At 32.5% G+C, this 16,720-nt stretch overlaps 1 protein-coding gene and 1 pseudogene across 1 annotated transcript; one reads left to right on the forward strand and one right to left on the reverse strand.

Annotated features, from left to right (window-relative positions):
* Nucleotides 1-3,940: 3,940 nt before the first annotated feature.
* Nucleotides 3,941-9,107, forward strand: LOC120070564 (annotated as a pseudogene).
* On the reverse strand, nucleotides 8,885-13,807 carry LOC120070563 (pyrophosphate-energized vacuolar membrane proton pump). The gene is made up of 8 exons (XM_039022354.1): nucleotides 13,398-13,807; nucleotides 11,387-11,961; nucleotides 10,920-11,299; nucleotides 10,749-10,835; nucleotides 10,319-10,649; nucleotides 9,667-10,077; nucleotides 9,494-9,553; nucleotides 8,885-9,397 (listed from the first exon to the last, which is right to left on the reverse strand). The coding sequence occupies exons 1-8, from the start codon at nucleotides 13,651-13,653 to the stop codon at nucleotides 9,191-9,193; spliced, it is 2,307 nt and encodes a 768-aa protein (XP_038878282.1). The 5' UTR covers nucleotides 13,654-13,807; the 3' UTR covers nucleotides 8,885-9,190.
* Between the last annotated feature and the right edge of the window lie 2,913 nt (nucleotides 13,808-16,720).

The following is a 16,720-nucleotide window of genomic DNA, read 5'->3' on the forward strand; positions in this document are numbered from 1 at the left end:
TGCGACAAGCACATTGAGCGAAAATACCATCTCATCTGAGAGGTTGTGCATCAAGGAGACATGATTGTCATGAAGATAGCTTCGAAGCACAACGTTGCTGATTCGTTTACGAAGGCCCTCACGGGTCACCTACAGAGTATGGGTCTATAGGACAGACCACGGGTGGACCAGAGCAAGTGGAAGATCTTGTATTAGGCATGTTATGCCCTAGTTTATTGTTTTGTGTACTTGTAATTTGATTATCTTGTACACTCCATTAGTTTTAGGGCAAGTGGGAGATTGTTGGGGTTAATACTCTAAATCTCGTAGGGTCCTATAGTTTGTAAACCTTGTATGAACAAACATTTCTGTGATTAATAATATTTTATATTTTATTCACTTGGTCTATGAAATATATGATATTTTAGTTTCATGAACCACAAACCAATAAACTAACGTCTAAGGTTATCGTTGTAACTTAAACATGTATGTGGAGAGATACAAGTGGATCATGTTTAGGTGATAACCTAAATGGTTTGTAGTATATGGATAAGACTACGTATATTATCCTGCTGTCACTACGAGTATGGCTCGCTTTGTAGGTGTTACAAATGTTGTAAAGTGCTACAATGATCTGATCCTAATCATTCATGTATTCGACATGCGAGCGAGAATATTCTATACAAAGGAGTTTGTATAAGACCGGACCATGAAATGCTTAGTCTCCTTATATAACGTCGTTCATAATAGAGATTTTCATTTCACTAGGATGACCATAGGTCATGACCTAAATCCTGAGTTAGTTGTGAACTCTGCCTATGAGGGTGGTCCTTTGATTTGTATGGGTAAGAGTGGCCAGATCGCCGACTCAACAAGCCTACCATTTTAGGGATTCTTCTAGTTGGGGAGCTGGGAACTCAGCTACACAAGATGGAATTCACTCCTTCCCTGAAGCAGGGGTAAGTAGATAAATTACTCTCTTAAGAGCTGATTCCGGGTCTTGAACAATGTGACACCACACCATCTTTTGGCTCGAGAGGGGTTTAGTCGAGTGGGACTATGATTTATTGTTCATTAGAAGGATCGGTGGTACTTAAGGAGTTAGATGTACCTACAGGGGCAAAACGGTCATTGTATACAAGTACTTACAAGCGATTATGAAGGGTCATCGTACTGTTGATTGGTTATATCCAATGGACACGGAAATATATCTATAGTACGAAGAGTGCAGCTATCGATCTTTAGTGGAGTGCCCGGCAGTTAACAGATGGTGGATAAAGTAATTAAAGAGTTTAATTATTTATTCACCTACCATTGGAGCTTCAAGCTACATGTCCATAAGGTAGCTCAAAAGATTTAGTTGAGAATCAGTTTTTGGGTTAATTTGAAATGTTCAAATTGATAAGAGAGAATTTAATTATGTATGATATAATTAAATTGATTCAATCATATATGATATAATTGACATAATGTATTTAGTACATTATAGTTTAATTGGAGGAACAAATATTTGAATATGATTCAAATATATTTTCTATGAATAAGATTCATAGTTCTTAAATTTAATATAAATATGATTTATATTAAATGTCATAAAATAGAGAAAAAGAACTATGGTTTATAGATTGTATATGATGCAATATTAAAACTATAGATTATAAATATAATATGATAAGTTGGTTATCATATTTATTTATATTATTTATTTGATAATTAATTCCTCTTTTCTCTCTAACCACCTGAGTGGGAAGTTATTTTGTTTTATGGCAAAATGGGACAAATAAAAATATGATTTTTTTTATTCATAATTCCAGAATTAGTATTACACGATTGAGAGATATACGATCACTTTAGAGAGTCTATGCGATAGACACTTCACCTACACGATTGAGAAAACTCTATGCGATAGAGAAGTTCTTCCTCGATCATCTTCCTCCTCCAACTCTAAAACACCCTCCTAACCAAAATAGTCAGAGTCCACCACTCCTGGGTTCTCACATCGAGAATACCAAGGTAACTAAGTGGTAGTGTCCTCTACCTTTTGGTTCAAGTTTGGTTGCTGCTTGTTCGAGGAGAGTTCGTGACTTGTTCGAAGTGTTCGTGCAGTTCGAGGGATTAACTTGAAGAATAGATCTTCAAAGGTATAATCTCTTAACCCTTATTTCTTGTTAGAAAGCATGTTGTATTGAGTTTTATGCATAATCTGTATTGTTAACTATAAATGTTTGTTTCAATCGAAATGGGATTTGGACGATCTGCTTCCGCTCAAAGGTTCTCTGTAAAACGAATTCCTTTAATATATATACATTATAATATATAATTAGTTCTAAAATAAACTATACAATATGGAAGATGTAATATATTTGAACAGGATTCAAATACAAATTAATATGAATAAGATTCATATTAAAACTATAGGTTATGAGATAAATAACTATTTGAATATAGTTCAAATTTTCATTTGTTTAAATACGAGATATTTAATTAAATTAATTAATTAATTTAATTGTTTCTTTTTATTTAATTAAACTAATTTAATTAAGTTATTCCATATGGGAGTATGAGAGAGATGAGAAGTGTGACAACTTCCCACTTAGACACTCTTTGTTGAAAGGGGTTGGTTATTCTATGCAATAACCTCCCTCTCCCTCAAGCTCTCATAACACAAAGATGAGATTTCTCTGGGAAAAAGAATACATTTTCTCCTACCAAATTCTCTTGATCTCTCAAAAGAGGTTCCCACAAGCGGATCTTTGCTAGACTCATAACAAGAAGACTCTATGGAGGCGTCCCTAGTGTTGAAGGAGATCAACAACCATGGAGGTGAAGGTTTGAAGATAGTCTTCCAAAGTATGCTTCTTCTCAAAGCCTTTAATTTTATGCTTAACCTATTATACAGCATGTGCAATGTTTTGAACGTTTTTGTTTTTAATTCTGTAATTATTCATCTTCCAAAGCAAAAGCATTAGCATTAAATCACACATCACTTTCCCTATCTCTCTCACTCTCATGTTCTTTTTTATTGTTTTCTCTCTCACTCTCACTTTCACTCCCACTCTCACTCAGAATCATTGTTGAACCAGTTTTCCCTTTTTTCCTCTCTCTCACAAGAAAAAGACCTTGATGTTGTCGTGCTGAAAAGTGAAAGCCCTTTTCCTTTTTCTTTTTTTTTTCTCTCTCTCTCACACTCAAAATCGACCTTAGTGCTAAAAAGTGAAACCCTACAATCATGTTCTTCAAGCAGTCCATCTGTTTTGGAAGGAAAAAAACCGAAATTCACTTGACCTAATCTAAATCGCTTCTGACTAGAAATATATTGGGTTGGGTCAGGTCTTGTCTATTTAGAACTGACCCGACCCACTTACTCTCCTAGTTTTTTATTGTTTGTTTTCTTTCTTCTTTGTGGTGATTTGTTTGTCTTAACTTCAAGTTGTGAGGTTCATATCTCTTTCTAAAAATCTAATAATAATAATAATAAATTTAAACAGTAAGTGCTGCATTCTTCTGGCTTATCGGGTTTCTACACAATTTTTTGTTTATTTGTTTAAATAATTAAATAGATAAACGAGTTTTTTTCTTACTTTAATACAAATGTAATACCACCAATAATGGTGAAACAATTGAAAATGAACCCCACAAAAAAATATATAATAATAATTTCCTTAAAACAATGAGTCCGTGAAACGATTGAAAATGAATCCCACAAAGAAAAATGAATAATTTTCTTAAAACAGTTAACAATTGATGCTACATAAAACAAGGGCTATTTGACTAGATAACAACTAATAATGCTTGAATTTATAAAAGAAATTATAGCCACTATTGAAATGGTATAAGTATAATAAATTAAAATTAAAATTAAAAGGGGATTGTGGTCTAAAAAAATTGTTAAGAAAAATATTTGCTTTTTAATATAAAATAAAATATAGATGTACATCCATGGAAGCACAACCACACAAAGATGGCAGAAAATTCTCAGCTCCCACGAACACAAACACTCCAACAACAACTTCTCATCAACGGCGGCCGCGATACGCCGGAAAGTTATATTTTCAAAGGCGGTTACCACGGTGGAGATTCCAACAATAGTCCACTTCCATTGGCAGAGATTCCGGTCGCGCCGCCGGCTGGCGGGGCTCCGTTGGACGACCTCCGGTTGGCTCTCAGTAGTTGGGGATGTTTTCATGTCAGTTTTGATGGATCTCAACTCAACGACTCATCTAATCATTTTAATCCCACTAAATTTTAATTATTAGTTATCAAGATCTTCTTGTAACAATTTTGTTCTTAGTCTCTTTCTGTTTTTCTATTATAATTTTCCAATTTTCTTCGAGAAAACACACACTTCAATTTTTAGAGATAAATTTCGGGAAAAAATTATGAAAATTGTTTTTTTTTTTTTTTTTTTTTTTACTTTTTCAATACAATTGATTCTAATCATTGACATATGTATGCTGCTAATTGAGTTTTTTTTCTTTAGTATAATAAAAATATTTTAGAGTTTTAGCTTTCGAAATTTAACTTAGTTTTTTAAAAATATTGATAAAAATGAGATAATAAAGTATACAAACTTATGGGTAGAATTGGCCTTAATTTATTTATAAAAAACCAACAACTAAGGTCTCATTTGGTAACCCTTTTGTTTTTAGTTTTTGTTTTTTAAAATTAAACCTATAAACACTGCTTTCACCTCCAAATTTCTTCCCTTGTTATCTACTTTTCACCAATAATTTAAAAAACCAAACCAAATTTTTAGAACTAAAAAAAGTGGCTTTCAAGAAAGTTGTTTTTGTTTTTGGAATTTGTCTAAGAATTCAACTATTATATTTAACAAAGATGCACATCATTGTAAGAAATGTTGATGAAATAGGCTTAATTTTCAAAATCGAAAACCAAAAATCAAATGATTACCAAACGGGATCTAAAAAATATGGGTTGTTTGGCAACTATTTGATGTTTTCATTTTTTAAAATTAAACTTTATAAATATTATTTTTATTTATAAGTTTTTTCACTCACTACTAATATTTTGAAAAAACAACCCAAATTTTGAAAAATAGAAAGAGTATTTTTCGTAACTTAAAAAAAAAAAACAACTAAACATACAATTTATTTTCCATAAATATAAAAACCATAGTATGAAATTTAGGAGAAAAACGTAAATAAATTTTAAAAAAATAGAAAATTTAAAACAAAACCTTCATCGTAAATGGTTATGAAACCGAATGGGAACGAAGGCCAGTTTAGCATCAATTTTTTAAAAAAAATAAAAAATAAACTTATTTTCTTCTCATTTCTTACAATAATTTACATAAAATTATTGAATTCTAAGTCAAATTTCAAAAATAAAAACAAATGATTAAAAACTATTTTTTCATTTTTTAAAATTTGACTTGGTTTTTTAAACCAATAACAAATGAAAAAAATTGGAAGTAGAAGTAGTGTTTATAGGCTTATTTTTCAAAAACAACAAAAACTCAAAAATCAAATCATTATCAAAAGGGTTTGAAATGATTGTCGTAAATTAATTTGGATTAATTAATAAAGATAGTGAGGTTTCAGGCGATTAATCACAGCATTTCAAGTTCATTTTTGGAGAAGATGAGAAAAATAAGCAAGCAATTTTTCTCACTGCCAATTGAAGAGAAGAATAGATATAGAAGAGAAGCTGATGTAATGGAAGGATATGGGAATGATTTGATTTTATCAGACCAACAAATTTTAGATTGGACTGATCGGTTGTATCTTATAGTAAATTTGAGGATGAGAGACGTCTCGAGTTTTAGCCTCTAAATCCTCCATTTTCAAGTCAGTTGCTCGTTTATTTAAATTCTAAACTTTCATAAGTATGTCAATTTAAGAAAGATTTGGTTTGGTTTAACTTAAGAATAATTGAAATGTTTGACAACCATTCAAATAACTTTTGAAACACTTTCGAAGTATATTTTAAATAGATTTATCAAAAGATTTTACGTGATAATAATTTTCTTGAAAACATTGTTTTTCTTTAGTCATTCCAAACAGGTTTTTAGACTATTTGTTGGTGATTTAAATCAGTTCAGAATTATTCCCATAGACTATTCTTTTTCAAAACTCTCATCAATGCAGTAACAAAAATTATCTTGTAATTCTTCATAAATGAGCAGAGAAAAGTAGAGGAAGACGAGTAGATGAAAAATCATTCAAATTTTTAATATTAAAAAAACTATATATCTTTTTAATTTTACAAGCATGTTCTTGCATTAGCTATATAAGTTATGCATTAAAGATTTTAAACTGAAATTCTATTCATAATCTAAATTAATATAACTATTAATTGTCAAAGTAAGTTTGACTTAGTATTGGAATGCACTCCGATCCAAGATGTCTGAAGTTCAATCCTCTATCTTTGCAGTTGCTATATTCAAAAATATATATATAGTTATTAATTAGTTTCTAAAGTTTAGGACATAAATTGAAAGTGGTTTAAATTCTTTATTAACTCTCCCCTCCTCCCACCCACTAAATGCTCTCTATCGCTTTAATATCATCTTCATCTTCATCTTCATTTCTTTTTTTTTTTTTGTTAGTTTGTTTTCAAAAATAAATTTGTCGATCTATCTAATTAAATTCATTTCAAATGTTAAAATAATGTGACGACTTTTTTATAACTCATTATCAAAATATACTCACGTGAAAGTGAAAGGTTTATTTTCAACTTAACCATCACATTATTTTCGTCTTCACTTTAATAGAAAAAAAGTTTAATAAAATAATTGTTTTGAAACAATTTTAATGATTAATGATTAAATTGAAGCTTTTGAAACAAGAAAGACATAATTAAATTTAACCAAAGTTAAGGGACATAACTAAAACCTAATTTTCAACTGTCTTTTGTACCTCAATTTTAGAAGTCATTGTCAATCATGCCACTTTCACATCTTCGTTTTATCATAAAAGTTGACATGATAATATTAAAAAATCAAGAGTACAAAAGAAAAGTTAAATTTTAAGTGCATCATTAAAACTTACCCTAAAAATTCAAAAGAATTTTGTATAATTATTCCAAGATCTAAATATCAATTTGGGTCATATGAAGATATCTTTGAATATTAAACATCAATGTCAAAACCTTCTGAAAAATATGTGAATCCAATATAGTTCACACGTAGGTCAAGCACAACGATATAACACATCAAACGATAAGAGATACGCATATTAAAAAGTAGGGCAACGAAACACACGGATATTGATAATCCAATTCAATACAAGATCACCTACTTTAGGAAAATAGTGTGCTTGATGAAAAGAAACTTCACTGTTAAATAAAGTTATGCTATTACAACCAAGATTTTATCTGTTAGATTCATTCTATAGTGAAACTCCTTAGCGGTTGTTTGGGGACCCAATATGAGATGGTATATCCCCACATTCTATATATTTGGAGACTCATTATCCTATCTCACCGATTTTAATTGTTTATTGACCCATTTTTGGAATGTGTTTCATATCTCACCGTCGAATTATGTTTGAGAACTCCTCAACATATCGACGGATATTTAATCCTCATTATTTTCAAACCTGTCTTTATCTTAGCTTATGCTCTTAAGAACCCAAAAGCAAATTACACATACAACAAAATTCTTTTAAAATGGAATTATTGAATCCAAGCAGGGAAGATCTACACGAGTTTACAGTAAAATTAAAGGAGATAATTGAAATAGTGCTGATGGCCATGGCAAGATCCTTAAACGTGGAGCCGAATAGTTTTACAGAGCAGGTGGGGAAGCGACACATTTTAGTGACAAGGTTCAATTTCTATCCGCCATGTTCGACGCCTCATCTTGTTCTTGGACTTAAAGAACATTCCGATGGATCCGCCATCACCATTGTTTTACTCGACAAACAAGTCTAAGGTCTCGAAATTCAAAAGGATAATCAATGGTACAGAGTCCCTGTTCCTGCCATTGCTGATTCTCTTCTCATCAACATTGGGGAACAAGCCGAGGTAACAATATTATTACACTTACTTTTGAGTCTTGATTTTGCATATTGGGTTTTTAAAGGATTAGTGTTCTATGTTGTTTGTTATGTGTATGAAGATTATGAGCAATGGGATCTTCAAGAGCCCTGTTCATCGGGCGGTGACGAATTCGGAGATGCAGAGGATTTCAATGGCATATTTCTGCTGCCCAGAAAAGGATATAGAGGTGAAGCCGATCGAGGGGCTGATCGACGATAAGAGACCGAGATTGATCAAAAGTGTGAGAAACTATTTGGAATTTTATTTTCAGAATTATCAGAAGGGGCAGAGATCGGTTGATGGATTGAGGATTTAGAGTCTCCTTTGTTTCTGCTGTGAACTATGTGATTCCATGGTGTTTCTGAAATAGAACATATAACAAGTTCTCCCAGTCAGAAATTTGGTGATTTTTGAGCTTTTTATCACATTACAACAAAAGTATGAAACTGAAAAGGTTGTCTCCCATTAAAACACACCTCTGCTTCAAATACTGTTTTTAATAATTGTTTTCCTGACTTTGTTTCCAAAAAACTAGATTTGGTTTGGCCTTGTAAATCTCAATGATTAATATGTACGTACTTGAAGTTGTTATTCAATTAAAATGTCATGTGAACACTGAATTCAAACAAGGACTTCACATAATTGTTTTGAAAAGTAGACAACTTTTTTAAAATACAAAAAAGTCAAGAACTGTTGAAAAACAATTTTCAAAAGAAACTAGAAAACAAGATTAAAGCTTATAAAGTTAAATTTAGATTGAAGGAACTGAGAACGTTGCGAAATGAATGGAAAAGCAAAGAATTTCAACGAAGAGAAAAACCCATGAAGACGTTTGGTATCAGATCCTCAAAACTTGATATCAAGATGGAACTCAGCATTCAACAAGAGAGAAAAACAGGGAGGGGAATAACAATAATAGCCTGTTCTCAATTGGGAAAAAGAGAATAACATCGCAGTCTCATTTCACAAGATTTTGACCAATTATCTTCTTATCTTCTTCTTCTTCATCATCATCATCAACAACCACCGATGAAAGGGTAAAAAAGGCTCTGCCACTTGAAACTACAAGTTTCTCAAAGGGAATCAAAGCTACAGACTTGAATATATAATATGAAGTCTAAAAAAAAGCATTGAAAATTTCGTAGAGGGGAGAGGTTATGTCAATGGAGGGGGAGAGAAGATGTAATGGAACAAGCATTCCTCTTGCTTCTTAGAAGAACTTGAAGAGAATACCACCGTGGCTGGCAAAGAAAGGAGCAAACACAAGCGACTCCACAGCCATCAACTTGATGAGAATGTTGAGAGAAGGTCCGGATGTATCCTTGAGTGGGTCTCCGATTGTGTCACCGATAACAGCAGCTTTGTGTGGATCTGATCCTTTTGGACCAAGGGTTCTTGCATGCTCAGATGTACCAGCCTGTCCATGATGGTTCAGACCGACTTGTCATTACATCTAGTACCATAAATTCATTGCAACGTTGTATGGATGACTTATGGATTTGATTTGACATACCTCGATGTACTTCTTAGCATTGTCCCAGGCACCTCCGGTGTTGGATGCAGAGATAGCAATCTACAATGGAGCAAATACAAGAATCAATCGAGTCAGTTAGAGGTACTATAAGGTTGGAGCAAAATTTTTAAACTTTTAACTAGTAGTTCCAGGAATCAGCCCATAACATATACCTGCACACCAGAAACGAGGGATCCAGCAAGGACGCCAGAAAGAGTTTCGACTCCAAATAGGATACCAACAATTAGGGGTGTCAACATGACAAGGGCACCAGGTGGGATCATCTCCTTGATAGAAGCATCAGTTGAGATCTTGACACATGTAGCATAGTCGGGCTTGGCGGTACCCTCCATGAGACCAGGGATGGTGTTGAATTGCCTTCGGACCTCCTCAACCATCTTTAGGGCTGCACTCCCAACACTCTTCATTGTCATGGCAGAAAACCAGTATGGCAGCATAGCACCCACGATCAAGCCAATGAAAACTTTGGGTGTCAACACGTCAACAACATGGACACCAGCACGGCTAACAAATGCACCGAAAAGGGCAAGGGACACAAGAGCAGCTGAACCAATGGCAAAACCCTGGAAAATGCAAATAAGGAATCAATTTTTGACTTGGGTTGTTATTAGTGACGGCAAGCATGGTTTCCATGCACAAATTAATGTAATTATCATTGGAAAGCTTTGGAGAAAAGATTGACAAATCGAATATATTGAGACAATGTTGCCTTCTGGTCACTCTAAGAAGACCAAGACCGCTGCCAATAACGAAACCATCCCAGGCAGTATGATTTAAAACGAAATGAATGAACAGAAAAAATACCTTTCCAATGGCTGCAGTTGTGTTTCCAGCAGCATCAAGGGCATCGGTTCTCTCCCGAATTCTGTGGCTCATGCCTGCCATCTCCGCAATGCCTCCAGCATTGTCACTGATTGGACCATATGCATCAATGGCCAAACCAGTAGCAATTGTACTCAACATTCCAAGGGCAGCGACGGCAATGCCATACATTGCAGCAAAGGAGAAACTCACAAAAATGCTAACTGCAATTGCAAAAATAGGGATAATCACAGATTTGTATCCCAAGGCCAAGCCAAAAATAACATTTGTAGCAGCTCCAGTTCGGCAAGAATCAGCAACATCTTGCACAGGGCTGAAAAACCAAACCAAATACGTGATCAGATTTTCATTTTTATATACAATAAATTGAATCATTAAGAATGGACTAGGTAAATGCCAATACATCAATTACCTGTATGCATTGCTAGTGTAGTACTCTGTCACAAATCCTATTATAAGCCCAGCCCAAAGACCAACAGCAACGCACAGGAAAAGTTCCCTGAAGGCCAAAAATTTTCTGGTGAATCAGACCACTAATGATAAATAATAGCACTTGTAAGACAATAAGTCAAGAAGCACTAACCAGTTCTGTACAACTTTTTGAGTTCCAAAATTGAAGATGGTGAATTTTGATGGAACAGCCAGCCAAGTAACAATGGCAATTCCAAAGGTCATTAGAACAGTGGAAATTATGAGTTGCTTCTTCAATGCTGGCTCAATTTCCTTAACAGCCTTGATCTCAAAGAAATCAGTTGCAAATAAAGTGGTGATCAGGCAAACAAGGATACCCATAGAACTAACAATGAGTGGATAGAGCATTGGTGTGAACTCGTGGTTGTTGCCAAAAGAGGAGATAGAAGCAACAACGAGAGCAGCACAGGACGATTCAGCATATGAACCAAAAAGATCAGATCCCATACCAGCAATATCCCCAACATTGTCACCCACATTATCAGCAATCACCTGCCAGAACATTGAGTGATTAAATTAAGAGACAGAGTATTAGCAAAAAATGAAATACAAAAAGATATCTAGAGCATCGATCATTACAGCTGGATTTCTTGGATCATCCTCGGGAATGTTCCTTTCCACCTTACCCACAAGGTCAGCACCAACATCAGCAGCTTTAGTGTAGATACCACCACCAACTCTACCAAAAAGAGCCATGGAAGATCCACCAAGACCATACCCAGTGATAGACTCGAAAAGACCACCCCAATCATCACCATAGTACAATTTGAAAAGGTTAATGGCAATAAACAAAACCAAGAGACCATTGGCAGCTAGGAGGAAGCCCATGACAGCACCAGACCTAAAAGCAGTAATAAATGCCTTTCCAACACCTTTTCTTGCCTCCAAGGTGGTTCTGGCATTTGCATATGTAGCAATTTTCATTCCAAGGAATCCAGAAACCACTGAGGTAATTGCACCAAGTATAAATGATACGGTGCTGAATATAGCTGTCGCCAAAGCTGGCTTACAAGTCTTTGTTTTGTCATATGAGCACACTTGGGGCTTGGTACTAAAACCCTCCACTGACCCGAGGAATACAAAAATCAAGACTGCAAACAATACCATAAATATGCCAACATAATAGTACTCCGTGAAAAGGAAGGAGGTTGCCCCTGACACATCAAGGAACTAAAAAGGTTAGAAACAGCTCCAAATCAACTCATTGAGAAAGTATATAACTATACAGTTTTAGAGAACAAACATTCTGATCAATTAGAGAAAAAGAAACTTGTTACACTATCTTACACCTTTTATGTTCCTACAGATTCGTCTAAGACGAGACTACAATACTTCTCACTTTTTCTTCATTGCAAGGAAAACAAAATTAGCTTAAGAGCTTTCATTTCGGGAATATCACATCTTTGATAGAAGGAATATATAAATATCAAAGTGCAATAAAAACGTTCTCAGAAGACCACTAACGTACAAACTTCAACAAAAAGAACTCATAGAAACGGTTCCAATTTCCTAATCAAAAAAATAAAATGTATTAAAATTATTTTTTACACGGATATATATATATAAATAAAAGGAATCTGATTAATATCCCTTTTATATATAAACAACAATTACATCAATTTCACACGGGACAAACAAAAGACTAACGTAGAATCTGATTCAAAGAAACAGGAATCTCATGAACTAAGACGAAAGGCTGATTAGCTCTACATGTGGTGATGCACCTCTCTATCCTCTACCCAAAAGAGAAGCACTACAAACCCAAAAAAGGATAAAAACGACACCCATATCCACATGAGAGAAATAAGTTCCAAAGAATCTGACAGTGCGTCTTGCTCTGTTTTTAATAAATTTGAAATTAATCAATCACAATTTCCTAGATCTCTTCATAAATTCTCGTTCGTCATAATTTCTCAGAAGAATCTTGAAAGAATCTACACACACACACACACACACACAAAAAAAAAAAAAAAAAAAAAAAAAAAAAAAAAAAACCACTATAACCAACCCCTCCCCTATCCCACCCCAGCCCTAGAGAAGGGAAAAAAACAATAAAAAAAAAAAAGCTAAACCAATGAATTACATGTGTTACAGACACGAAAACCAATCAAAACAAATAATTAATTCGTAATTAGTGGCTCCGTAACCTATACATGAAAATGCGGAAAGATCAGTCGGTAACCCAGCTTTCACGGTCAAGCAAAGGGATGAATGGCCATGCCGCAGATTTCATCATAACGTTAATCGCTAAAAGACAACAAAAGGAAAGAGCCAATGTAACATCCAGACGTCTACAAAACACAATATTAGCGTAAAAACTACAAAACACGTAACTTCTTACAGAAGAATCCAAATTGTAAGTTACCATCTTGATCTAACATAACAAAAATCACTCCAGAAATTAAGAAACAATAAAAAAAATAAAAACAGACCAAGATAAACCCTAACGCGTTCACAAAAGGAAAGGGGGGGGGAAAAAAAACAAAATCAAGTAATCAATAAATCTAAGAATCCAGCATCAGATCTAGCAATAAATAAGAGAGGAGAAAACAAATCTGAAGCTGAAAAACAAGAAGAACCAGTTATATACCTTCAGAGATAGCGCTCTGAATTTCAGCACATTTAACAACAACGTTATGGTCGTTAACACCTTCTTCTTCCTCAATAAGGTAGTCAGAGTAGCCATTTTTAGCAGCAGCGGAGTTGTTATTAGCGGAATCACGAGCAGGAGAGAGCTTAACTTGTGAAACGTAGTACCACTGGACTAAAGAGAAGAGGATTCCGACAATAGCACAAACAGGAATGAAAATCTCAGCCCCGAGATCTGGAAGAATGGTGACGCCCATGGCGGAAATACAGAGAGAGAAACAAACCCCACGAAAGGAAGAAGAAGAAGAAGAAGAAACGAGGGTTTTTGTGTGGGTGTTGGTTTCTCGCAAAGTGAATGGATTTTTGAGGCTGAGATGAGGTTTGTGGGAAAATGGGAACGCAGATTTATATTATGGTGAGAGAGAGAACGGGATAGGATGTGCGTGTTCCGCGCGTGAACAAACAAATGTGCCTGCCTAATTACAGGTTGCCTTTGTTTGGCTCTTCTTACTCTCTAATTCTTAACCCGGTTAATTTTATTCTCTCTTTCCCCTACAATTCTCTTCTTCTATTTTTAGTTTTTTCACCTCCGGGGTATCCTTGTCATTGTCACCAAACACACCCACCTTTCTCTTTTTATTTTTAATTAACCCATCGCCATCAAAATCATCCTTACAATTCTTCATATTTACTTTACCTTGCCATCCACTTGCTTTCTTTCTTAATTATATTTGTTTTCTTTTTACTATTTTTATAAATAGTTTGACCTTTTTTTATCTATATCAAATTTTCTACTTTTTATTTTTATTGTGTTGTAATTTGTAATATTTGTCATTATACCCCTTGTGGTCTTTGGGTACTTCATATTTGGGTTTAAATCAAATAAATTCTATCGGTGTCATGTTATAATTGTTGCGACTATTTCATTCTTTATACATAGTTTAAATTTGATTTAAAATGTCATTTTGGTCTTTATATCTTAAAGTTTATTTAATTTTAGTATTTGTACGTTTAGTAAATCTTTAATTTAGTTTCCACTATTATTTGGTTGTTGGTATTTAAGCAAAATTTTTCTATTTATTAATATTCTATAAATTTTGAAAACTTGCTTGGAAGTTATTATTAGTATTTAACTAGTTTTGATATATATATATATCATTAAAATATTAGATTTAAAATTTATCAAAAATACAGTGGTTAAAATTGAATAATTAAAAATATAGACTAAATTGAATAAATTTCCAAGTATAGAATAATAATGATATTTTAAACTTTGTTACAGTTGGCAGGTAAAAATATAAAGATTAGACGGTTGTTTGAAGTGATTAAGTTGTATTTGGATTAATAAAGTTTATTAATCAACAAAGGGACAAATTATGTAATTCTTAAGCACAATTCATCCAATGTGCGGCATATTGTAAAAATTTATTTATAATTCATGAGATTGAAAGTGCATAAATTATTATTGTTATTATTATTTTAAATTACCGAAAACTATGTAATTTCTAAAACACAATTCACCCAATGTGCTGCATACTGCATAGTGTTAAGATTAATTATAAAAAATTATTTAGAATTCACGAAATTGGAAGTGCATAATTGAATATTATGATAAAGAGTTGTTGTCTGATTAAGAAAAATGGCTTAATTTATTTTTAAATATAGTAAAATGTCATTATCCATCAATAATCGATCACGATAAATTTCAATCACTGAGTGCACTCTATCGCAAACTAATAGATAGTGACATTTTGCTATATTTGAAAATATTTTTAACAGTTTTACCATTTAAAATAATTATCTTTAGAATAATTTGAATATTAAAACATGTTTTTGTCCTCAAACTTTTATAAAAGTAACAATTTAGTATTTAAATTTTGGTTTGTAAATATTTAGTATTTGTACTTTCAATTATATAACAATTGAATTCTTAAACTTTAGTATGTAGCAATTTAGTACTTGTACTTTCAAAATTGTAATAATCTCGTCTCTAACCTACGAAAAAAATCAAAATTAGATGTATATTTTTAATATTTTATGATGTAAACTTTGTATTTTGAAAAAAAAAATATTGAATCTCTAATTAGTTTAAAAGTTTATTTGTGGAAAATTCTTATAAATAGAAAAATTTTAAAAATATTGGAAAATTATTTCAAATGGTAAAACTGTTGAAAATGTTTATAAGATATAACAAAATTTTAGAACTATCATTCTATCTGTGTCTGTCATTTATAGTTATCAAATTTTGTTGTATCTGGTAAATATTTTGGTTCATTTTTTTATATATAAAAACAATAAAAAAATATTTACATTTTATAATAAAAATTTCAAAAATGTCTGTATTTTTATAATTTTTTTGAATATTTTTAAATATTTGTTTACATTTAAAAAGACTCATTTATTTATCATTAAATATTAACCGTACAAATGTCAAGATACAATGACTAAAGGAACTAAAAAGTGATTTTTAACTTAGTTTTAAATTACGAAATTAAATCTAACATAACTTTTTAAAACATGAAAGTAAAATAGAGAATCGGAACCTAATTTATAATTAAGATTCTTTTAAAAAGATTTATAATTAAGATATTTTAAAGGAAAAATAAAAATAATAATAATAATAATAATCACTGGTTGAGGTGAGTGGCAGTGACGTAATTTAAGAAACCAGGTGCAGCAGGCAGGTGTAAATATATAAATCAATTAAAATTTGATGGAAAGTCAATCAAACAGTAATAAAGTGAAATTTATTTTTATAAAATTAATATTAAAAAAACAAAGGGGATGCTTTTTCCAACGGCCATGGAGATGAGATTGGGAGTGGAGGGTGATTCAGACAGGACAAGGGAAAAAACGACAGCGTTTTAGAACAAACCATTTTGAATGATGTTAACCGTTACCTGACCCTCTTTTTTCCTTAAATTGGAAGCCTTCTCTCCGCCGTTGTTCTAATTTCTCCTCCTTTAATTATTTTTTTTAATTATGTATTATTATTATTATTATTTTAATTGTTTGTTATTGCGGTGTGATGACGTGGCAAGGGCTATTCGGATAACTCATACAAAGAGAGAGAGAGCGTAAATCAAACGCATCCCCTACTATATATCCGAATCATCTTTTCTTTTATCTTTCACTTCTTTTTTTTTTCTTTTCTTTTCTTTTCTTTAAATATATATTATTCTCTCTAATCTTACCTTCATTTATCTCTAATTACATCTTATCTATTCATATCAATTTGCCCTCTCTTTTTTTTGGTTCTTGAATTTTGAATACTGACCATTTTGATCCCTTACGGATGTAATGAAAATAAATAAATTAAAATTA

Source organism: Benincasa hispida, chromosome 2, assembly GCF_009727055.1.
Source record: "Benincasa hispida cultivar B227 chromosome 2, ASM972705v1, whole genome shotgun sequence".
Classification (NCBI taxonomy): domain Eukaryota; kingdom Viridiplantae; phylum Streptophyta; class Magnoliopsida; order Cucurbitales; family Cucurbitaceae; genus Benincasa; species Benincasa hispida.

Bases quoted from the DNA above. Each gene is read 5' to 3' on its own strand.
- LOC120070563 (XM_039022354.1), bottom strand. From the start codon at position 13,653: ATGGGCGTCACCATTCTTCCAGATCTCGGGGCTGAGATTTTCATTCCT. The intron at 11,300-11,386 runs GTAATGATCGAT...ATGTTCTGGCAG, and splicing joins ATGATCCAAGAAATCCAGCT to GTGATTGCTGATAATGTGGG. The intron at 10,836-10,919 runs GTTAGTGCTTCT...TTTGGCCTTCAG, and splicing joins CAAAAAGTTGTACAGAACTG to GGAACTTTTCCTGTGCGTTG.